This window comes from Python bivittatus, unplaced genomic scaffold, assembly GCF_059951505.1.
Source record: "Python bivittatus isolate LINGU-HERP-01145 unplaced genomic scaffold, Pbiv_v1 ctg000390_np1212, whole genome shotgun sequence".
In the NCBI taxonomy this organism is placed as follows: Eukaryota; Metazoa; Chordata; class Lepidosauria; order Squamata; family Pythonidae; genus Python; species Python bivittatus.
In genome coordinates, this window is record NW_028277070.1 from 558,365 (window position 1) to 580,954 (window position 22,590).

At 49.8% G+C, this 22,590-nt stretch overlaps 3 protein-coding genes across 8 annotated transcripts in view; 1 reads left to right on the plus strand and 2 right to left on the minus strand.

Moving 5' to 3' along the window:
• Positions 1-10,005, plus strand: part of MED15 (mediator complex subunit 15) — a 44,047-nt gene extending 34,042 nt beyond the window's left edge. For 3 of the 4 annotated variants that reach the window (XM_088143722.1, XM_088143723.1, XM_088143725.1), the window contains 10 exons: positions 444-563; positions 3,329-3,471; positions 3,577-3,704; positions 4,257-4,391; positions 5,327-5,390; positions 5,849-5,915; positions 6,454-6,614; positions 8,242-8,408; positions 8,793-8,891; positions 9,215-10,005. In XM_088143722.1, the coding sequence (XP_087999848.1) occupies positions 444-563; positions 3,329-3,471; positions 3,577-3,704; positions 4,257-4,391; positions 5,327-5,390; positions 5,849-5,915; positions 6,454-6,614; positions 8,242-8,408; positions 8,793-8,891; positions 9,215-9,351 (1,221 nt within the window). In that variant the 3' untranslated portion in view covers positions 9,352-10,005. The remainder of the gene's footprint in view (positions 1-443; positions 564-3,328; positions 3,472-3,576; positions 3,705-4,256; positions 4,392-5,326; positions 5,391-5,848; positions 5,916-6,453; positions 6,615-8,241; positions 8,409-8,792; positions 8,892-9,214) is intronic. The other variant, XM_088143724.1, reaches the window with a different exon arrangement.
• Positions 10,006-10,148: 143 nt separating this feature from the next.
• Positions 10,149-20,913, minus strand: LOC103067188 (coiled-coil domain-containing protein 74B). Of its 2 annotated transcripts, none has more exons than XM_088143735.1 (8): positions 18,492-20,913; positions 18,355-18,399; positions 18,132-18,224; positions 17,371-17,518; positions 12,420-12,630; positions 12,251-12,333; positions 11,072-11,122; positions 10,149-10,484 (listed from the first exon to the last, which is right to left on the minus strand). In XM_088143735.1, exons 1-8 carry the CDS (start codon positions 18,736-18,738, stop codon positions 10,349-10,351), a joined length of 1,014 nt encoding a protein of 337 aa, XP_087999861.1. In that variant the 5' UTR covers positions 18,739-20,913; the 3' UTR covers positions 10,149-10,348. The 2 variants fall into 2 exon arrangements, with proteins under 2 accessions (XP_087999861.1, XP_087999860.1); XM_088143734.1 differs by having other exon boundaries at positions 10,149-10,487.
• Positions 20,914-21,029: 116 nt separating this feature from the next.
• The window catches only part of SMPD4 (sphingomyelin phosphodiesterase 4), a 34,739-nt gene continuing 33,178 nt past the window's right edge, over positions 21,030-22,590 (minus strand). For both annotated transcript variants that reach the window (XM_007443508.3, XM_007443507.3), the window contains one exon: positions 21,030-21,503. In XM_007443508.3, the coding sequence (XP_007443570.1) occupies positions 21,183-21,503 (321 nt within the window). In that variant the 3' untranslated portion in view covers positions 21,030-21,182. The remainder of the gene's footprint in view (positions 21,504-22,590) is intronic.

Here is a 22,590-nt window from a genome sequence, read left to right on the forward strand (position 1 = left end):
TGGTGCCGACACACCAAATGCCTTTTTTGCTTGCTTAGCTGAGTGCCCATCTGGCACTGATCTGGCCACAGAGGGTGACTGAGCTGCGGCAGCGTGTCCATCTCAGTCCGGACCTCAGCTTAGGACCCAATCCAGGCCGGTGCCCCCTTTCTGGAAGGGGGCAGACTCAGTACCAGTGGCTCCCATGCTTCCAACTAGACGTGCTCCTCTCCCACCTGGGCAAATTGCATCCCTCTCCCTCAATTGGACCGCAGTTCCCCCCCAGCTGCATTAGCCATAGCCAGAGGAGGCTTCTTTTGTGAGCTGGCTGCTGCCAGGGACCCTTCCTGAGATGAGTGCGCTTGATTTCCAGTTCCCCAGAGGCTGCATGTGCTTCTCATCCTGCCAGTGTGCTGCATTTCTCGTGTTGCGATTACTTTTGTCTGTCCCTCTGTCCTCCCAAGATGATCACCGCAAGTATGGCCCGAGGTGGGATGCAAATAAGACCACGGTTCCCGCCTGCCACCGGTGTCTCTGCCACGCCTCCAAGCACCATACCTTTGGGTGGACAGCAAATGCCTCAGGTACTTAACAGAACTGATTGGGTTGTGGCTGGGGGTTTGCGCGAGGGTTGATTTGATTGACCGGTCATCTGCCACCTTTGACCTGCACGTGGAGCAGCTGCTGCGGGTGGCCTCGAATGACCGAGGGAATGGGCTTGTCTGGGAGTTGATACAAGGCTGCAGATCAGGTCTCTCGAATTGGAGGGGAGCGGAGAGAGAAACAGCACGTGCTCCGCTATTATCTGTGTTTGATGACTCTGGAGGAGGCCGCAGACACGGCCAATTTGTTTGCTGGTATGTGGCTGAGTCCTGGAGGGAGAGAAGGGCCATTTCCATCCAGGGGTGTGATGGGAGAGGGAGCCTTTCCCATCCTGGTTGTATATTAATGTTGTTCCTCTGCCCTAAATAATGGGTCCAGTCATGTTTGGATTCCCTCCTTTATCATCTTTATCTTCTCTTAAAAACCGGAATTGAGCCCATTCCCCCAAGATCTGGCATCAATGGTCCTGTGGTCCATTTTAGAATTCTAATAGGTTGGAAGGAAATCAGAAGAGAACTTTGTATATCAAACTTATTTCAAATTCCTGAAGCAAAAAGAGCAATTTTCTCAGCTTTTATCACTTTTGCATTTCTGCTACATGGTCCAAATCTTTGCAGAAACTGCACATCAGAGATTTGTTTTTCCATTGTATCTACCTATCTATGTGGGTGTGGGTATCAGGGTGGGGGAAAGAAATAGTTCCAAGAATGATCACCCAAGATCAGCATCCAAGTTGGTGGCTTTGCATCCAGGTTTGCTTCCTCTTATCTATATTCAGTGTTTGGTTGGCTGTATCATGTTATGTCATTAAAAAGCTGGGAAGAGTCTTGTTAACTTGGCTGTTTCTGTGTACATTTCTCCACATTTCCCTTTGTACGACTTCCCAAGGTTGCTAACCAGTAGCTGCCTTTACTGACTCCTGCTTTGGGTCAGAATGACAGCACCCCCTTTTCCCAGTATATCTCTCTTCTGCTTTTCCTGCTGTTTGATCCTGCTGGTGGTATTTGTTGAAGAATTCCCGTCTGTAATGTGTGCTGAGACCCTCGCATCTTCTACTGCATTCAGGTTTCAAGGTTTGAAGCATTTACCTTATTTCGCTAGATCTGCCTGGTTCACCCACTCGCAGCAATCCTTCTCTCTTCATGTTCTAATGGTTATTCCCATTTTACCAGGCAGAACTGAAACTTGAGATCAAGCAATGAATTGCATAGCTTCAGGGCCCTGGACTGGTAGTGAAAGTGACCCCGACACAGTACAAATCTAGGGAGAGACAAGATCATGTTCATGTTTAGTCATCTTTTGCTGACAAGATGGCAGTAGGTCTTGAAAGCCACTTTTGACCTGTAGCAGAACTCACGTTTGACTTACCCAGCAATGCGTCAACCTGAAACATGGATTTAATCCACGTCTCCGTGCAGCCCACTGGGTTAGCTCAGTGGTCTGTGTGGCAAGGTGGGCTTCTGGTTGATAAAAGCACTGGTGGGCCTCCATGGCGTTTCCATTCCTCGGGATCTCTTGGCAAGCCCTGGGGCCTCCCACCAGTCCTACTTGCAGAATCTTCTGACTGGCTGGCGCTTGATGCCTCATCGATGCTGTAGCATCTCTGCCAAGTCTGACGTCTGAAAAACTCCATTCTCCTCTTTTGGGCTGGGAAAAAGAGCCGTGTGCCTCTGAATTCCAGCCTCTCCTCTTTGACAGCTTCCTTTGCAGCGCCGCTCCTGACCAATGGCATAGTCACAAGGTAGAGATGGAAGACAGATCTGTTCAGGGACGGCATCTTGGCTTTTGGTCGTGAAAATTGCTTTCTATAAAGGCAGCTAAGACGCCTAAATGATGAAGCTTCTAATTTGAACATACTTTGCATTCAGAACAACCAAGGGAAACATCTGCATCCTAGGCTTTCATGTAATATTCAGTGGGTTACAATCCTGAGATGAAACATCAAAAGTTAACATTGGTATGTTTGTAAGTCCAGGCTGGAGGCCAATACAAAGGAATTAAGGTCTGTGGAAAGCTGAGCCCCTTGGCATTTTGCCGGGGCAGTGCACAGACATTACACTCTGGTATAAATAGGGGTGGGTGGCACTGACAAGATGCCCCAGGCTCTGGGCTTTTTCTGGCTGGCTTATCTTTATCCTTATCCCCAAGGGTCCTCTGCACAGATGCACCCTTAGTTGTCCATGAAGCCTCAGCGGTGCTGGAGCTGCATCTCCCCCAGTTGCAGATTATGAGGGGTACATGGAAGCGGCTTTAAAAAAAAATGGATAGGTTCTGGTGACCTTAGGCCCCCAGGAGAGGTAATTTTATATGGCTGCCCAATTAGCAATCTGCTAATTGGACAGCCATATAAATCAGCTAACTAAAGGCTATCCACTTTCTAATGTCCGTTTATCCTAGTAACTCTCAGATGGATTACTCTGAGACCTGCTCTTAGAGAAGTACAGTGAAGTCATAGGAAAAATAGATTTGGCCAGCTTTCTCACTCTTAAGAGGATTTGCAATCTTTGCTCTGTTCTCTTTGTCTTGCTTTTTGCAGCTGAGGAAGTAGTTCAAAGCCCCCTAGTAATGTTGAGGTTCAACTATGCTTGAGTGAACACTAAGATGCTGCCTGCCTGTGGATCTCTGCCCCAAGACCAAACATCGAGAGGCTCTTTGAACCCCTGACCTCTTTCCCTGCTGGCCCAACCGCTGTGCCCCAAATGCTCTGCAGAGTCTTCTCTTGCCGAAGATTGTTTTTCTCTTCCAGGTCAGCCAGAGTAGCATCGCAGTGATGTCTTCTCCTTCACCAGTCCAGCAAGCTCAGACACCCCAGCCGATGCCTCCCCCACCTCAGCCACAACCCTCTCCTCAGTCTGGGCAGCCCAATTCCCAGCCCAATTCCAATGTCAGGTAAGCCTTCAGGACACCCTAGAAAAGGTTAACTCTTGGTGTCTGGGTCCTGGTTTGGGGAAAAGAGCAGCCTCCCTCACATGAAATATCTTCCTTCTCTTTTAGTTCTGGCCCAGCCCCATCTCCCAGCAGCTTTCTCCCCAGTCCATCTCCACAGCCTTCTCAGAGCCCAGCAGCTGCACGAACACCACAAAATTTCAGTGTCCCATCTCCAGGGCCGCTCAACACACCAGGTAACTTGCATCAAGCTTAAGTGAGCAGAGGCTTTTTTGAAAGAAAAAAAAAAACGTTTCCATGGTGCCTTTCTTCAGAACTAGGGTTTCTTGGCAGGAACCAACCTAGGGTGTGTTTCTTTTTGACCTGGGCAAGGTCAGAGAAGGTGGCACAATGCCCTTGGGAGCTCTTGAAAGCTGCATGAAGTTGTTACTAAACAGTATTTTAATATGATAGAGGAAATTACTACCTAATGACAGGAGACTAGTCTTATTTAATATCTCCGTTTAATTAAAACGAAATCCAGTTTAAGTTTCTACCAGATGGCTCTCCTCGTGCAGCTGGGGGTTGTGCAATGGGTGAACACTGTTGCATACACTGGATGTTGTTTTCTCTTGTGCCGATAGTGCCTGTTCCAGGACGAGGTCAACCCTTTGTTCCCTGTCCTGAATCCTCCAGAAGGAGCCGGGGGGGGGGGGAATGGGGCGGAAGCTAAGCAGGGGAGGTTCAGGACTGTTGCTCTTCTTAGCCAGCTCCTGCCTGATTGAAGTTGTTGTTTTTTGGCTTCCAAGGCAATCCCACCTCGGTCACAAGCCCGGCTAGCTCCAGCCAGTCTGAGGAACAGCAGTACCTGGAGAAACTGAAGCAGCTGTCAAAGTACATTGAGCCTCTGCGGAGGATGATCAACAAGATAGATAAAAACGAAGGTCCGTGTCTGGGGGTGGGAAGGGAACTGTTGAGCCCCTCTTCCAGCTGTACAAGGAGTCTCTGGGCAGGATGCGTTGCTCTTCCTCAACAGCCATTGAGAGATCCTTGGGTGCATGTGGGCATGAATCTTGTGGGTGGACCCCGAGAGCATCTGCCCGTGATCTGAAGTCACAGATTCTCATATTCGGGGATCTTTTAGAACCAGGTCTGGGTGTCAGCCGTGTCTTTTTCATTGTCAGATATTGTTCAGCTTGGGAAGTTAAGAGGACGAAGCTGGATAATAATTACTTGGAGATAGGCAGAGGTGTGTTCTGTGGCTGTGAATGTGTCCTTGGTCTTGAATGAACAAGGTCCCATTCCAAGGCAGCCGTCTAAGCCCTTTGCAGCCATCTTGACTTCTGCATGGCAGAAAGGAGGTGACTGTCTGCTGTGTGCTCAGGCTGAACGTCTTTTGTTGCCACCCGCTGCTGAAAAATTCATGAGGCAGGTTTCCAGGCTGCTTTTTCTGACCTGGAAACTGGTTTATGTAAGCAGCAGTTTTCTGCTCTCCGGCACTACCTTGTCCCTTTTTTCTTTGTCACAGTCTTTTACAATTTTATTATAATTGCATTATTGTAGTTGTGCTTTCTCAAATTTGGCTCCTTCACAGTCTCAACCCCAAGGGAGATCTATACAATCCCACTGAAGACCTGATCTTTTGAGGCGGTGGAACGGTGGGCTTTCTTTTTAAAGCCAGGCCTCTGATGATGGGTTTACTGCCTTCGCTGCCGTTTTTTCTGAATACAGCCTTGGTTGTGTTTGGGGTATTTCCACACTGTTTTCTTTTTGAGTTCCCCAATGAAGGAAAAGGGATACAAAGCTAACAAGCAGAACAGAGATTGCCACCCTTGTTTTTTTTCTGACCAGCTGGGCATCATTGCTTTTTTCCATTCAGACAGGAAGAAGGACCTAAGCAAGATGAAGAGTCTCCTGGATATTCTGACAGATCCTTCGAAGCGGTAAATTTATTTAATTATTTATTTATAAGTCACATTTATATAGCCGCCCATCTCACACAAACTCTTGGTTTATGCACATTTCCATCAGTTGGCTGCTGCTGCTTTCCTTTCTTGGAATCCTGACTCTGTCTGGCTCTGCTCTTCTGCTGGGGTTCCAAGCACTGATCCTCCTGCTTCTTGTAACTATGGGCATCCATTGCACGATGGGTCGCAAACAAAGTCTCACATATGTTATGAACAACTTCCAGCCCATTTTAAGTTTTGTTCTTCTCAGCCTCATGTGCCTGCTGAGAAGCAGGGACCACATTCACTTCCTCGGAGACGGCCAGCTGAACAGCCTAGCTTCCCTGGTCGTGGCTGTTGTGGCTTTGGCCGAGCTGATCTGAGGAATGTGTGCGTGGTCCCATTTTCCCCAACCGGGAACTGCCTGCTCTGAGATTCCCTTCTTTCCTTCATAGCTGTCCTCTGAAAACTTTGCAGAAATGTGAAATTGCTCTGGAGAAGCTCAAGAATGACATGGCCGTGGTAAGTGAAGGGAGAGGAATTTTCTCTTCTTTTCCATATCGTTGTGGGCAGCACATACATTCCTTTATCCAAAGATTCCTCAGAGCCTTGGATTCTGCACTTCGGGGGCAAACGAAGATCCAGGTGAAAAAACTGTGGCTAAGCATAGGCCAAATCCTGAGGCCTCAGTGCTGAAAGAGGGGCAGATGTGCAAGGAGAGAAGGCAGGCGGGAATTTGATCAGTAGCTGGTTAGCCCAGAGCCAAGCAGAGGATGACGGGTTGGGGTCGAGGCGTGCAGCAAGGGAACCAATCTGATTGGAAAGATTTGTATTCTGGTTTCATCTTGATCATATTTGCTGATGAAAGGAAAGGGGGGGAAACTGATCTCCCCGGAGTATCTGAACTTAATCAAATCAATAGAAGAATGGTCAAGAAACAGACCTGGCATTTCAGTTGCCGTTTTCTTTTTGCCTGAGAAAGTTTATGACCTGAGCAGATACAGGTAGCAACCAAAGTGTTTGGTACACATACGTGTAATTGGTGTTTGTTGTATGCCAGCCCACCCCTCCCCCCCCTGCAGTGCCTCCCACAAAACAGCAGTATTTGTGCCAACCATTGCTGGATGCAGTCCTTGCAAATATCCGCTCACCAGTCTTCAACCATTCCATGTATCGAACTTTCATGCCAGCTGTGACTGCCATCCATGGCCCTCCTATCACGTATGTATCATTCTTTGATTCTAATGACATAGCAAGCAGATTTCAGATGTGGGAAGGTTCAGGAACACATGTATTTATTTCTTACAGCGGTGCTTAAAAGTTTGTGAACTTGTGAAACCTTTTGAATATTTATGCATAAATATGACCTAAAACGTGATCTGTTCTTGTAACACACACTCCCAGGTTTGGCTTACGGTCACTCACTCACACACTCACAGCCTATTGAGACACATGGATCTTGTAAGCCCCCTTGCTTTCAACCTGGGTTTTTCAGATAGGGGTGGCTAGATCAGACAAGACACACAGTCCTTGGCAACAGCCGGGAAATAATTAGGGACACACACACCACTTTCAACCGAACACTGAGGCACATCAGGTTCTTTGGAACACACAGAGACCCAGTGAATTTAAAGTAGCAGCAAAACACTGTACATTTGCTCTTTCTCACACACACACAGATGCACACTCATCCACACTTACCCACGCCCTTCTCAGCTAGGCTGCCAGGCACTAGCTAGAGGGACAGAAGCCTCCAAGTCTGGATCCAAAGACGACTCAGGAGTGGGCGGGCTTCAGGATCCCTTTCATCCCCCAAAGCTATTGCTTTGTTGATTAGCTGGGATTGGGGGTGATTTCCATGTGCTCAGGCCCAACTTCCTTTGTCTGGTTCGGGTGACTTTTTTTTTTCTTGTTCCCTTCTTATCTGCCTCCCCGAAGGGATCTTTCAGACAAGGTTCCTGGCTTTTTGTCCTCTCTGCTTACGTGCCTGCTTGATCTTTAGTTATGGCAGCTTCAGCCTCATCTCACATTCTCCACACATGTCCTAAAACTAGATAAAGAGAACCCAATTAAAGAAATGAGGCAAAAACATCATACTTGTTCATTTATTTATTGAGGAAAATGATCCAAAGCTACATTTAATTAGTTCTCTTTGTCTAATTTTAGGATAACAGATCACATTTTAGGTTATATTTATGCAGAAGTATTGAAAATTCAAAATGGTTCACAAACTTTTAAGCACCGCTGTAATTAAAGTGTCCACAGCTTAGTACAGGTAGTCCTCACTTACCGACTGCTCATTCAGCTTCTGTATGAAGTTACAGTGGCAGTGAAAAAGGAGATTTATGACCAGTCCTTGAACTTGTGGCAATAGCAGTGTCCCCATGGTCACGTGATCACAATCTGAGTGCTTGGCAACAGGCATGTATTTACAACAGTTGCAATATCCTGCGGTCACGATTGCCATTTGCAAACTTCACAGCCAGTTTCTGACAAGGAAAGTCATTGGGGAAGCCAACAGGAAGTCACAAGTTGCAGTCACGTTTCACTTTATGACTACGTCACTTAGCGGCAGAGTTGCCAGTCCCAATTGCGGTCAGTGAGGACTACCTGTGTCTTAGTATTTGCTGCAACAGACTAATGAAGCTATTGTCCTGAAAACTGTTGAACTTGTTCAGCATATTCTCATTTTTCAGATCAACTATCACTTTCTTTGGTTATTTTCTTAATAAGTGTCTTCTCTTAATAAAAAATACGAAAAATAAAAAATCAAGTTTGTTTAATTACATTTATATCCCAATGCAGTCAAAAATGTTTGGTTGTCTGGATGGACATTCTTTTTGCACAGGACCCCAGTGCCTTCCCCTCGGAAGCGGAAATATGAAGATGATGAACGGCAGACCATACCAAATGTATTGCAAGGAGAGGTTGCAAGACTAAATCCGAAGTTCTTAGTGAACCTTGATCCCTCCCATTGCAGCAACAATGGCACAGTCCATCTCATATGCAAACTTGGTAAGCTTTGGGGGTGAGGAAGTGCTGGGGGGTCTTACTGTCGGAATGCTAATAGACACCCAGCAGTTGCACCAGTGCAGGTCAAATGGGACTTGGAAACAGTTGTTAGGAAATAAGCGTGGGTACTTCTGACTGATGTACAAAAATAGCCTTCAGGTGTTTTTTTTCAAGATTCCCCAAATAACGGGAAGATTTTATGATGGCTCCTTTATTAATTTTATACCCTCCTATTTTGTGTGTTTTTACAGTTTATGTGTAATTATTTTTATGTATTTTTTTTAATTGTTGTACGCCGCCCAGAGTCACCTTGTGTGAGATAGGCGGCTATATAAATATGATTAATAAATAAATAATAAATAATGCAAATTGCGTGTCTGGTTCCAGATGACAAGAATCTTCCAAACGTTCCACCACTACAGCTCAGTGTGCCGGCTGATTATCCAGACCAGAGCCCCCTGTGGATTGATAATCCTCAGCAATATGGTATGAAATTGGGGAGGCCAACATTGGGTTGGGCTGATTTTCTTCTGTGCTAAATTGTGCAGATCCTACATGTTCTACCCTAAACTAGTGGGAAAGAAAAATACTGAAATTACATCCTTGAGCAAGATACCTTTTAGAATCAGTATAATGACAGATAATGAAGCAGTAAGTTATACGTTAAGCAATGAGATCGCTCCCACAAATAATTTTTAAAAAAGGAAGCGATAAGGGAAGGAACAGCTACAGTCTTCATTATTCAGGAGCCACTGTGCATTTGTGCATAGCCCATTGTTCATATTCTTGTGCCATCTTCTCCTTTCCAGAAGCAAACCCCTTCCTGCAGTCTGTGTATCGCTACATGATGTCCAAGTTGTTGCAGCTCCCAGACAAGCACTCGGTCACCGCCCTCCTCAACACCTGGGCCCAGAGCATCCGGCAGGCCTGCTTGTCTGCCGCTTGACAGCCTGGCCCTCGCCAGCTGGGTGCGGAAGCAAGAGCATCTGGGGTTTGGTGGGTTAGGAGTTGGGTCTTCCTCGGGTGCCGGAGGCGACCTTTAGTGCTTGCACTGCTTCTGCCTTCGTAGGCTAGCCAGTCGCTTGACGCCAGCTTCCAGGGGAGATTTAAAGATGTCTTCTTAGAGAAGAGCTTGTGGAAAACAAACCTGGTCATGGGAGTCTCCCCAGCAGAAAAACGGGCAGCCTGTTCAACGCCAACACGTGCCCTCAATCGGCAGGACAAACTGCGCTTTGCTTCTCACGAGTCATAAGGCAGCCGGCTGACGTGGCTCTACCAGGCGGTCGGGACGGGATCGGAGGGTTTGAGGCAGAGTCTCCCACTTTCGGTGCTCAACGGTTGATGTTTCCAGAATTTCAGTTTCAGAAATCTGGCTGGACACAGCTTTTCCACCTTTGCAGAGTTTCTTAATATTGGCTTGCAATGAAGACCGTCCTGGTTGCTGGCGTATCTGTAAATCTCAGAGTACTATGTCATTTTGAAGGTTTTCAAATAATTACTTTGTAAGATGCTGATTAATTGTAGTACAACAGTTGCAGCATTTCACTCATGAATCATTGCATTTGTTTTATTGTAATAAATCTATTGTTACAGTGTTTAACACCCAGCTTTTTTTGGCCAACCCACTTTCACATTTTCACAAATTTTCTGATTGATCTAAGCAGGCTTGTGTGTATTTTGCATCCAACCGTGGCACTAAAGAAGTAGTAAACCTCCGCTATTGAAGACAAACCAGTCCTAGCAATTAAGCACTATGAATTGTGGTTTTCTGTAGTGTAGTGAACGTAAAAGCTGGCATACGTACAAAGTCTAACAAAAATGGGAAAACTGCAGAGGAAAGATCTAGGATATAGTGTGAGTTGCTCTGTGAAGGGGAGGTCGAAAGGATCGCTGCTTGGACAGGAGGCCCCGTGGAGGAGAACGAGCTGCGCGGGCCGCCTGGGCTACAGCGCGGTCCGGTGGAGCCTGTTCCTCTGAATGGCTTGCGCCCTCTTCTGCCTCTCAGCAAAGGCGTTCCCCAGCGTCTGCTTCAGGGCTGGCAGCACGGCTCTTTCGGCAGCAGGCAGCGGGGTCAGAATCCTGCTGGAAAACAAAGCGGGCGTGTCAGTGGCAGGAGAGGAGACTTCAAGGAGGCCCCCCTCGTAAGACCCGTTTTCAAGCAGAAGCCACTGTTCTCTTGTTACACCCAACTGAGGGAATGTAGTCAAGACATTTTTATTGACGCTAGATCAAGAATTTGATGTCAGAACTCACATGCTTTAGAATATTTTGATTTGACCAGGAAAGAGACTTGGCGAAAAGCTACTTTCAGCTGTGCGACCCAAACGTACACCTGCACAGAGACACACGTTTCCAAACAAGCAACCCGGCCCTGTTTCAAGTTTTCTCTGTTAGTTTAAGGTCTGGTGTCCAAATTAATCCTCCTAAGAGGGTTAGGGTCTACATCTGCCCAGATGTAGACCAAAGAGGTTTGCAAGGTCTTCTATGGTCTTAATTGGCTTAGTTTGTTTAGTATTTTTCTATAAGCAAAGATCAGAAGTTAGAAATATTTCTATTGCTGAACTGAGGTATTGTTGGGTATCATGCAGTGGAGAATTTTAATTTCATGATGCTAATAAAGTGGCAGGATTACGAGGGGGCCGTGTAAGGCCAGGAAGCCCACTTACCATTTCTTGGGGGCGTTCCTCACTCTGGGCAACTTGGTGCTCTCCTGGGTCCTAAACGAAAGGGTGTGGATTAGACCCCAAAGGGCTTTGACCTAGGAACCTTGCCAGAGAGAAAGTCTCGCTCCTTTGCAGCTCCAGAGAGTTCCATCCACCCAGCTGAACACGCCCACAGGTAATGGGGGGCACACAATAGCTCCCGTGGACTGTGGCTCCTGTTCAAAGAGGCACCGAAAAGGACGCAAGAGACCAAGCGGCTAGAGGCGCAGGGGGTGTTCTTCCCTGAACCCCTGGCTTCATAACCACCGAATCAGTCCTCTTAAGCCAAGAATCACTGCATGCACTTTGCAAAGAAAAGTCAGTGCACTGTGCACATGCCCTGCCCTGAACCTGGTATCAAATTGGGCAGAGCCCAATATTTTGCCTTTTCATGCTGATATCGCCAAACAACATAAGACTCCCAGGAAGGAAAACAATTCGGTGGCATTATTATGTCGGGGATCTGTGGAAATCGCAGTGAGAGCCAGCACGGTCCGGTGGGGGAGGTGCCGGACTAGCAGCAGGGAGACCCAGGCTCCAGGCCATCTTCAACCACCGAAGTTCGGGGGTGTCTCCAGGTCACTCACCTTCCACACAAGAGCTAGGCGGGACAGTGGTGACAATGCTGGACTAGGAGGGGGGATCCAACCTCTAGCCTCCCCTCAGCCACAAACTTGGGCCAGGCTCTCCCTCCCAGCCCAAGAGCGAGTCCCGTACTAGGAGCAGGGAGGGTTAAATTTGCTGGAACGTAAATAAATGCTTTACTCAATCAGGTCGTTTCTGTGAGACTTATGAAGCAAAGCAGAGTCAGTTACAAGACAAGTAGACATTGCTTCTAACTGTCCCCCTCTTGCTTGAGCAGATGAGATCCCATTTTCTGCAGTGCCACATTCAGGACCTTGGAGAAAATCCTGGAGATTCAGAGACCACAGGGGCCTCCTAGTTAGGACCTGAGAGAGAGAGTGTATGTGTGTGTGAGGGAAAATGAATATTTTCTAAACTTTGAGGGGATATCCTTTTAATCAGCCATCTCAACGAGGGGAAAGTTGCACAAAGCTGAGACTCTGGATTCTCCCTCGGCTCCAGAAAAAGAGGTTCCCAGACACACCTGCTGATGTTGCAACCTTTACCTCTGAAGCTTACCCAAGTTGACCAGCTAGCATGTAATCTTCAGGAATTCTTTTGGTCTTGTGTATATCATCCAGACATGATCTCAAATACATCAGCTGCAGGAAGAGAGGAGAAAATGCTTTCAGGGGCTCCTCCCCGAGTCCCAGCCCACCGCGTCAGCGCCTACAAGTGTGGGCCTCACCTCTTGCATCTGCATGTGGTTAATATTCCACAGCTGGCGAATCACCACCTCGCACTCCTCCAGGCTCGGGGGCTTCCGCATGCAGGAGGGAAGCACATTCACCAAAAAGGGGTTGGAAGACGCAGCAGGGATTTTCACCTCTCCGGTCCTGCTCTGGCTCGACGGGGGATAAGGAATCGGCGACGTCGTTCTGTCGCAGACTGCCGTATCTCTGTAATGACAGGCAGGGCAGGATTAACACTGGAAAGCACTGACTGTAGACCAAACAAGGTTCTCAAAGTCTCGGACTCATACAAATACACATCTTAAAAGAAGCACTCCCCACAGTCGCTTTCTTCCCTTCCTCACAAAAAAGCTCAAGTCATCACAAATGTGGATGAAGGAACAATAATGTGTGTTAAACTACAGAAACTAAAGGTTAATAAAATTTCCACAGCGTGAAAAACAGGACCTGGAATTAATACAATTATTTTCCAGCTCTTATGTATCACCAGAAGAGAGGACTTAAATAAGATTAAATCTAAGCAGATTTAGATAAGAACCAACAAAAACACCTCTAGAATGGAAACCCTAATCCCACGCACAAACCCAGAACTCATTTAATAATTTAAAATATGAATACAATATGTAAAGAGATCTCTGGATCTCAATAGATGTTGGACATTAAACCCGGGGCAACTTTAATGCTCTTAGAATGAATGTGTTCCTTAGAACATTTGGCATGCAATTCCTGCACGTATATCTGCAAAATACCTTCAAATTTAAATTCAAACATTTAATACAGGTAGTCAACTTACAACCATTTGTTTAATGACCATGCAGTTATGACAGCATTGAAAAAAGTGACTTACGCCTGGTCCTTGCACTTATGGCCATCACAGCATCCCTGTGGTCACATGATCAAAATTCAGACACTTGGCAACCAGCATGTACTTACAATGGTTACAGCATCCCATCGCCATGTGTGACCTTCCCAGGGGCTTCCAACAAGCAAAATAAATGGGGGAAACCGGATTTGCTCAACAACCATGGCAAAAAAGGTAGAAAAGTCAGGCGGGACTCACTTAATGACCACATTGCTTAGTGACAGAAGTGCTGGTCTCAATTGTGGTTGTCAGTCAAGGACTATCTGTATGATGTTTCCTAAATTCCTGTGGGAAACTTCAGTTCCAATGATATCTTTTTAAAATATGCATCTATTAGATGTTTCTAAACCTTGCCGATTAGATTTTTTTCAAATCTGGAACTATGTCATGTTATATATTAGTTGGCTATATCTGTTGGCTAGGGCTAAATTTGGGACAAATCTGCTTAGTGGAAATTTTCCTTCTTGGACTCCTCCAGAGGATTCATATATTACATGTTAACTGGATTGTCTTGGGTTCAAAATGTAACCGATTTCAAATGTCCTCTTTGTCAGATTCAGCCGGCACGGCGAAGGCACCGCTCAGCATCGCCTAAGTCAATTTCGCCGCCCAGGCACGAGCGGAGAAAAAGGGGAAGTGGAACCACCAGCGGACGCTCTGCTGATTGGCAACAGGTGGCGGCGCTTAACTCAAAACCGCAAGCGGATACTTTGTATCAGCGCCGGCTCCCCTCGGGCGCTGCAGACAAGGGGAAGTGCAGAGGCTCAGAAGCGAATCAGAAAGACAAAAGCACCGGACTGAATCTGCCATTGGGCGAGGGGGGATTGCTGCGGGTAATCGGTAACTGAGCAACGGGGCAAAACGAGGGAACGGGGAAGGTATAAAATACATTGTAAGATGTGCCAAGCCAACCCTGGCTTTGTCTGTACTTGCTTACGTTATGCTTGAGTAAACTTCTTTGCTGAACACACGTGTCACGAGAGTTTCTCTGAGACGAACGGGGTAAACCTTACACTCTTACCATTACAAGGATTTCATGATTTCCAAAAACACAGTTTTGATCTTTCTTTTCTCATCCCAAATGGATGCCACGGGACAACCCATGTCTCGGAATTAATTTGAAAAATGGATACGTGGAAAATCTGGATAGAAGATGGGATTTAAACTTTGGACTGATTTTGAGAGTAATTACGTTTTTATCATTTTCTGCTGCAAAGAGCAAATATTTGCCTAGTACGTCTGCCCACCAGTATTCACAACTACAATATCTCCTGACAGCTTAACTGGAACATGCATCATTTTTAGCCTTTGAAATGCCTAACCTACTATAAGCAGGTACAAAATCCTCTGACAACCTACAGCTACTCTTTCTCATATTCTGTGGGTGATTTGGAACTTTTACTGGTTGAATGGAATAAAAAATGAGAGATTCCTTTTTTGCCCAGACCATGGAAAGAAGTGCGAACATCAAACAAAATGCTGATGATAGCAAAAACTTCAGTAGATATTAATTCCATTTGGGGGAAAAGTTGTTATAATTATTCCATTTGTGGGGGGATTTATTACATATATTAACTCAATGTGGGAAAAAATTAAATCTTTTCAGAGCTTTATCTTCTTTTGAACTAAATTCCTATTACATATGGAGGTTGACATCTGGACAAAGTAAATTCTCCATGCCCTACTTAAAGACTTAAATCTTCAGCACCGGAAAGATAAATACAAGGGTTGAATGAAAAGGAACAGCTCCAGGGTTATAACTTGCCAACAGATGGTGGTACTGATGCCCCCGAAGCTCCAGCGTGTTCTTTGGCACCCACTCTTTCATTCCAGTTGGTAGGTACTTGCTGTGAGAAAAGCTGGCGTTGCTATTGTTTGTGAAGTGGAAACCTGCAGTGAGTTCTCATCAGCGTCCTTTAAGCAACATGCCACAAAGGAGCTCCTCCAATTGAAATTCATCTCTGAATGCTGGGCCTCTCTGGGCCAATAATGTAAAGATGGCGAACCAGGAAGAGTTGATTTGTGTGACCAAGGATGAAGCACATCATCTGTGACAGCAACCTACCAGTTTCACATGAGAAAGTTTAGTGAACTGATTCAGGAAAATCAGTGAATCCTTCAAAGGGAAACTGCTGTCAAGGTTGGGAACTTACAGGTCAGACACATTACGGACGCTCTTCAGTAGTGGAAGGTTTGTGTAGAGTTCCTCACATGTAGATGACAGAAATGAAAGCTTCAAGAGTTTAAAACTGCCAGCAACTGTCATGCTATGGGAACAAAGGTGAGGAATTTCTTCACAGCATAACAGCCAATGAAACATGGGCTCATCATTATGACCCACAAACAAAGTGTTCAGTCCGTGGAATTTCATCACCCGTGAGGGAAAAGAATTCAAAGCCCAGGTTTGGCAGGAAAATTCACGGTTATACTTTTTGGGATGCAGATGATGTCATTCACATGTACTCCCTGAATCTGGCAACTGTTTCAACTCAGAGTGCTACATTGTAACCCTCAAGGCTTTGAAACAATGGTTAAGCAGAGCTTGCAACCACAAGGAGGTTAACTTTGCCGTAACACAACAACGCTAGCAGGGCACCTGGTGAGCCATCCAAGACACAACTGCCAAGTTGGATCTCACTGCCTTACCCCAAATTTGGCACCATGAGACTTCCACCTTTTCCCAACATGGAACGAATGCCTTCATGGGTATCTATTTGACTAGAACAGAGATGGGAAGAATAGACAAAGTGCGGAGTTCTTTTGTGATGGTTTTAATCTGATACTCCATCAGTGGCAGAAATGTGTAGCGAATGGTGGTGATTATATGGAGAAATACATACGAGGGAAAAAAGAGCTATTTTTCCTGTTTTATCTGTTAAAACATCCCTGATTAAAGTCCAGTTACTTTTAATTCAACCCCTGTATATTGCCCCAATTCGTCAATGGTCCACAGAGTTGATGTTATTACAGTAGAGTTTCGTTTAACCGACCTTCGCTTATCCGACATTCCGTCTTATCCGACGCCCCTAAAAAAAACAACACGCACAAATCGGCGACGAGAAAAGTGTGCCGCTTGTTTGCGAGCGTGAGTGTGCTCTTTCTTGTTGCTCCTGACGGTGGCGCCGCAATGCAAAAATCGATTGCTACAGGTGCAGCGGATGGTTTTTTTTTTTTTTTTACCCCACTCAATCGTTACTGTGTGTTATCCGACATTTTCGCTTATCCGACATTCTGCCAGCCCGTTTATGTCGGATAAGCGAGACTCTACTGTAGTAATTTACGAATAAATCTGATTAGCTATGGATGATTATGAGGAACTATGGCTTCCATTCACTGAAATGCCTTTATACATGTGTGTGAATATATGCTTTTGGTTGTTTTTGTTTCTTCTTTATAAGTTTGTGTACATTTCTTTCTCTCTGTTTTTCATAATCGATAAAAGCAAAGAAGAAGGGAAGGGAAGGAGAGCCGAGCCGAGCCGAGCCGAGCCGAGCCTCCTGGAATTCCCAGCCGCCATTCTCTCCCACTGGCCCGGGAGCTTCACTCCCTCAAGGGCTCTGGAGAGCAGCCGGAGCCAGGGATTCTCGGCTGCCAGTTAAGGGAAGGGGCGAGCAGCGACTCGCAGAACGCTCTGATTAGGAGCAGAACCTACTCAGGTTCGCACCTACAGAGCGGGAGTTTCAGAAGTTTGCAAATAAAGACCAGTAAGTGCATTGCAAGTAACAAGCCACCCCGTTCAGCCTGTAGCGCAAGTGCTGCCCCAGGCTCTGCGGCGTGTATGAACCCGGACGGGCGGCAGCGCCGCTGTCAGTCGGGCCAGTCCTGTTCTTACAGGCCATGACACACACCCCCTTCCGAACTGCAGGCAGCTTCTGAGGCAGCCAAGCGGCGGGGGGGGGGGTTATTACGGGGTGCAGCAAGGGGCGGCATCGCCCTTTTTTAACCGGCGCGCTGAGCAAACGCGGCCGGCTCCGCACTCGCGCGCAGCCGGCAGAGGGAGAAACGGGAGCCGAGCGCTGCCCTCCGCGTCCCGCCCCTCGCGGCCCGGCCCGGCCCGGCCCGGCCCAGCGGCGGCGTTCCCGAACCTGGTTGGGGCTGCCTCGGCCGGCGCCTCCTCGGGCTCTGGACGGAGGCCCGCGGGTTCCCTCTCCCGCTCGGGGCGCCCTTCCTCGGCGTCTTCCTCTCCCGCGGGGGGCTCTCCGTCGGCCGGCTCCTGCCCCGGGTCCTCGGAATCTGCCAGGGCGTCGAGAAGGCGATTGCGCGGGCGCCGCGGACGCTGCCCCCCGGCGGCACCCACCCAGGGCTCCGCGGGCCCAGGGGAAGAGGAGTCCAATCGGGGCGGAGAAGGCAACGGCCCCCAGCGATCAGGCCCTCTGGGGGACGCGGCCTCGGCCTCGGCCTCGGCCTCGGCTTCGAACTGGGCCAGCCTTACGGACCGGCGCGCCCGGCTGGGGCGGGAAGTTCCCAGCAGAGCTCGAATAAGCGCATTCGGATGACGCCCGAGCTGACCCGCGCGGGGAGCCCCCTAATCCGACCCCGCTACCTCGCCGCCCGCCGGTCTCCTCGGCTTCGGCAGCGGGCGCCCTGACGCCACCCAGAGGGAGCCGGCAGCCCCGCCGCGGAGCAAGAGCTTACCGGGCGGGCTAGGGAGCAGCGGGCTCCGGCACCGCGTCGCATCCTGGGGCGCTCCAGCCAGGAGAAAAGGCCGCCCCTTTCCGCGAGGGCCACGTCCCGGGCGGGAAGTCTACTTACCCGGCGCTTCCCCTGCCGCCCTTCCGGGGCCCCGGCTACAAGGGCATCGGGGCCGCATCGTCGCGGCCGCCCTCCGCGTAAGCGCCGCGCGTACCTTCCCTGGGCCCCTCCGCCACCTTCAGGCCGCCGGTCCGCTTCCCCCTCGACTTCCGAGCAGAGGAGCCTTCAGCGTCCGCGGAGAGGAAGCCTGGGAAAGAGGGCCAGGGAGAGGCGAGGAGGCGCGCCGCCCGGGCGGAGGCCGGCTCCCGGGAACCCTCTGGGGCGGGCCTCGCAGCCCCGGCCCGGCCCGGCCCCCTGCGGGGCCGCGCTCGCCCTACCTGCCTGCTGGATCAGCGGATGCATGATGAGCCGGTACTGGAGATCTGCAAGCAAGCAAGCCCGGCGGGCGGGCGGGGTCACCTGGGGGTGGGGCCGGGGCTGGGGCCGGCCCCCGCCCCCGGCCCCCCGCACGCACCCTGGTTGCGGCGCTTCAGGCGGTCGATCTCCTGGTGCAGCTGCCGGAGCGTCTCGCCATGCTGCTGCTGCAGGAAATGCAGGCTGCGCTCCAGCTCGGGGGCCTCTCGCCTCGAGGCGGCGCCGGGGGGCGGCGCCGGGGCGGCCTCGGCCGGGCCAGGGGCGGCGGGGCCGGGGGGCCGCTCCGGCTGTCCCGCGCGGGCCCAGTGCGGCAGGTAGCCCAGCGGCGGGAACCCCGAGCCCTGCATGCGCTACCAGCGGCCCGCGCGCATCGCGGAGCGAAGCCGAGCCAAGGCGCCGCTAGCTCGCCGCGGCGTCCGCGTCGCCAGGGAGACAGTCGCGTGCCCGCCTGGGTGTGTGCGCGCGGGTGCGGGGTCTCCTGGGAGGGGCGCCCGGCCGCGCCCGCCTGCCCAGCCCAGCCCAGCCCAGAGCTGCGGCTCTCTCCTGGTAGCGGCCGAGCTCCAGTCCCGGCACGGGGCGCTCGCCGCGCCTCGCGCAGCCCTTCCCGACAGCCCGCCCGAGAAACGGGCAGGGCTGGTCCAGGCAACGCCGGGCGCCCCCCAGGGAAGGCCGGCGCAGGGACGGCTGAAGCCGGCTGCTGGGTGCCGAGCGGGGCCTCGGCTGACGCCTTGCGCCTCGGCTGCTGCGGCGGCTTGCTCGGGGGGCTGCGTGGCCCGCCTCGCGCACTTGACCCGCCGCGCCTGTATCCCGTTCGCTCTGTTGGGGCTCTCGAGAAGTAGCGGCGTGACCGGAGGGCCCGCTAGCCGAGGCCCCGTCGCCCGAGCACCGGCGACCCGCGGGGGCTGCTCCCTGGCAGAACGACCGGCGCCGGAGAAGGGGCGCCGCAGTCTCTCGTCCCCCGGACGGCCGTCCCTGCCCTGGCCACGGGCACGGGCACGGCGGCCGCGCCTCTCCGATCGGAGCGGCCAGAGACCCCTCCGGCTCTCGAGGGAAGCGGCCTGTCGGCGCGGCTGAGGGGATCCTCTTGCCGGCCCATAGGAGAGGACCCCGCTGCTTGTGCGCTGCAGCCAAGTAGCCAATTCCTCCCACGCCACAGGGTTGTCAGGACAAGGCAGCCACCGCAGATCCATCCTGCCTCCATGCCGCAGCTAAAAACAGTGGCGGATCCCGATGACTAGAAGAGTCGTCCGGAGGACTCTGCAGGCTCTTCCTCCATGGTCTGCAGCTGCCGCAAATAGCAAATGAGGCGTAACCCGAACGTGGCAGACGCACCTCTATTTCTCTGACAAAACAGACCTCGTTTCCGTGCTCCTAGAACTACTCATAGGACTCCATGCCATTATGATGATACCCAGTTGTACCCGTGCCCTTGGCCAAACAGGAGACAGACGCTGGTGTCCGGAGCACGTCAGGGACGCAGTGGGTCAAAATGGGCTCAGGTTGAATCCCAGTTGCTCAGGAACCACATGGCTCTCCAGAAGCTCCGACTCTGGGTCAGGACAGGTTGTCCTCCCGTGAAGCAGCAGATCCACCATCTGGGGAAGCTCCTGAACTCTGTTCCTTCTGCTGGCATGTCAGATGCTGCCGTTCCCAGAGCTGGATGACCAGACTCTGCTCACTCACACCCTTTTATGGCTGGACTACCGCATATACTCGGAGTGGCCCATTTGGAACCTGAATTAGTACAGAGTTTAGTGGCCACGTGCTAACGGGTGAAAGCCAATCCAGCAGCTGCACCTCTTCTATGGCTGCAGGACTGGGAATCTAAGTTTGCAAGGGCAATTCGCAGCACTGGCCATTTCTATGAAGCCCTTCACGGCTTGTCCTGGTTACCTTTGGGATGACCTGCTCCAGGTCAAATTATTTGACCTTCACTTTAGAGTTGTGAAGGCATGTTGTACATTCTCTCCACCTCCATGGAACTAAGGGGGGTGGGAAGCAGGACGCTTTCCTTCTCTGTGGTTCACCCCCCATGTTAAGATGGCCCTTTCCCTGTTATTACTTAGAAGGGGAGGAAAAACAATCCTCTTCCCAAGCTTTCAAACCCTAATTTGGGGGGCGGGGGGAGGAATGCTGTTGCCATGTCTTACCAGCTGGCCTTAGGATTTTTTAAATATATAATTTTGTGTTTCTATGCTTGTTCTACAAACATAAGCCTAGAAGTTAGGTAATAAAAAGTTCTTTCTGATCACTATTTTGCATCCACCTCAGTAACTCTGCTTTGTTGCTTCTTCAGTCACAAATTATTTTCTCTTCATTAAGCCCCCTTTATGATGAATGAGGGTTGGACCTCACCGCTCAGCAAAGCACTCCCACCATTATATTACAAGCCATGGCATCACCCACCCAAGTGAACTGGCCCTCAAGCTGCAAAATGAAACTGAGCGGGCACCGTGCGAGAAGACCGAGTTAACAGCCAGCTGCCACTGGTGCTGGATCAGACCCCAGGTGCCAAAGCTCACCAAGCCCAACTGGCTCTGCCGTGCCGGGGGACTGAGGCAAAGCCAGAGCTGCTTGTAGGCCACGCTTCTTCCAGCCCCTCCCTTGCCCATGCCCCAGGAGCCTCCCAAGGCTGTGGTGTTTTTTAAAAAAGGTTTATCAAAACAGTCCGACAGTCATAGAATTATACCCTCTGTGAACACACAATTAAAAAGGTTCTGACCCTTCAGTAGCCAGTAAGACCTCTAGTACAGAGCTAAGGGAAAGAAATGCCTATGGCCAAATGCTGCAGTCAATGGAGCCGTGTTTTCTCGGTCAAGAGGGTCATCCCTAAGGCATAGAGAAGGTATCCCAGGAGGAGGAGGAAGGTGCAGGTTGCTGGGCCAAGGCAGAACCAGGATGCCACGAAGTAAACCATAAGCACGGAAAAGAGAGTCCTGTAGCTGGCCAGAAACCTCAGGCTGACTCTGGGCTGCTGAATCCGCTCCGACGGCCATTTGGTGCGTGGGCTGCGCCGGACCTTGGCAACCAGTGAGGGGTTGGTAAGGTGATAGCGGCAGAAACTGCCAAGGAAATCTTCTCGGGCACAGAGCCTCTCCATCTGGCTTCCGAGCTAAAAGGAACCAAGGCATAATCAACACAAAATATGGGAAAATGAGGCTGAACTGGCTTTCCTTAATCATGAGTGGGAAAACCAAATGGATGGACCCCCTCGTGTGGTGCAGAGTTTAATTATGGACTTCGCTGCCACAGCAAATTGCTTACCTAAAAAGAGCATGGTCCCCCCTGGCCTTGTCCAGTACACTAAGGGCTTCTAGTCCTCGTGAAGAAATCCCTCATCTAGAGGCCCTCAGAGCCATTCTGGCATCTGGTGTGAGGGTGGGCCTCTAAGGAGCAGGGTCATAGACAAGAGAAGGTCCTTTTAATCCAGCACAACTCCTTGCAAGTTACATTTGGAGTAACGCAGCAGTAGCACTAAAGGGCTTCCAGAATTAATAATCCTATTTGCCACTCTACAGCCAAAGTGATTTGCAGCCCGGTATTTCTAACAATTGCCTGACCCATGAGAGACAGGAGGCAAAAGCTTAGTACTCACATTAGGCTTCGTTAATCAGGGCAGCAAAACAAAATTTAGATTCCACTTAGATAAAATAAAGGGTACATTCCTCTCACTAAAATGTGGTACGCAAATGAGAGGGAGACCTCATTCCTTCTCCTACTCAGAAGCTACTGAATGCTTCTAGTAATTTGAAGAATGAGAACTGGAACTTCAGTTAAGTCCAGCCTACAGAGAGGCTAAAGTGTGGCTTAACGTTTTGTTTGTCTTCCTGAACACAATGCAAGGAAACTGGGCACTTCCCAGATCTGGATTCTTCTCCTTACTCTAGTTCAGGTTGAGGCAGCTGTTTTCAATTTTCAAGCTGGATCTCTAAGCTCAAGAAAAGATTTGCTGTTGGTGATAGGATTGCCACAACACTCTTGACCACAAACTCATTGTTTTTTCCTCCCCAAAGGAAAGTTTGATCAGAAAAAAAGGAAGTAGCCAACTGATTCCATTAGCTGTACAGAAAGCCATGACAGGCCTGCCACATCTCAGGGTCATTACCTGAAAATGTGTTTTGCCCCTTCTGAGATCCCTAAGTAGGAATATGGCAGAGCCCATTTGTTGCAATATGCAACTGTTCTGACAAGTGTTTGAA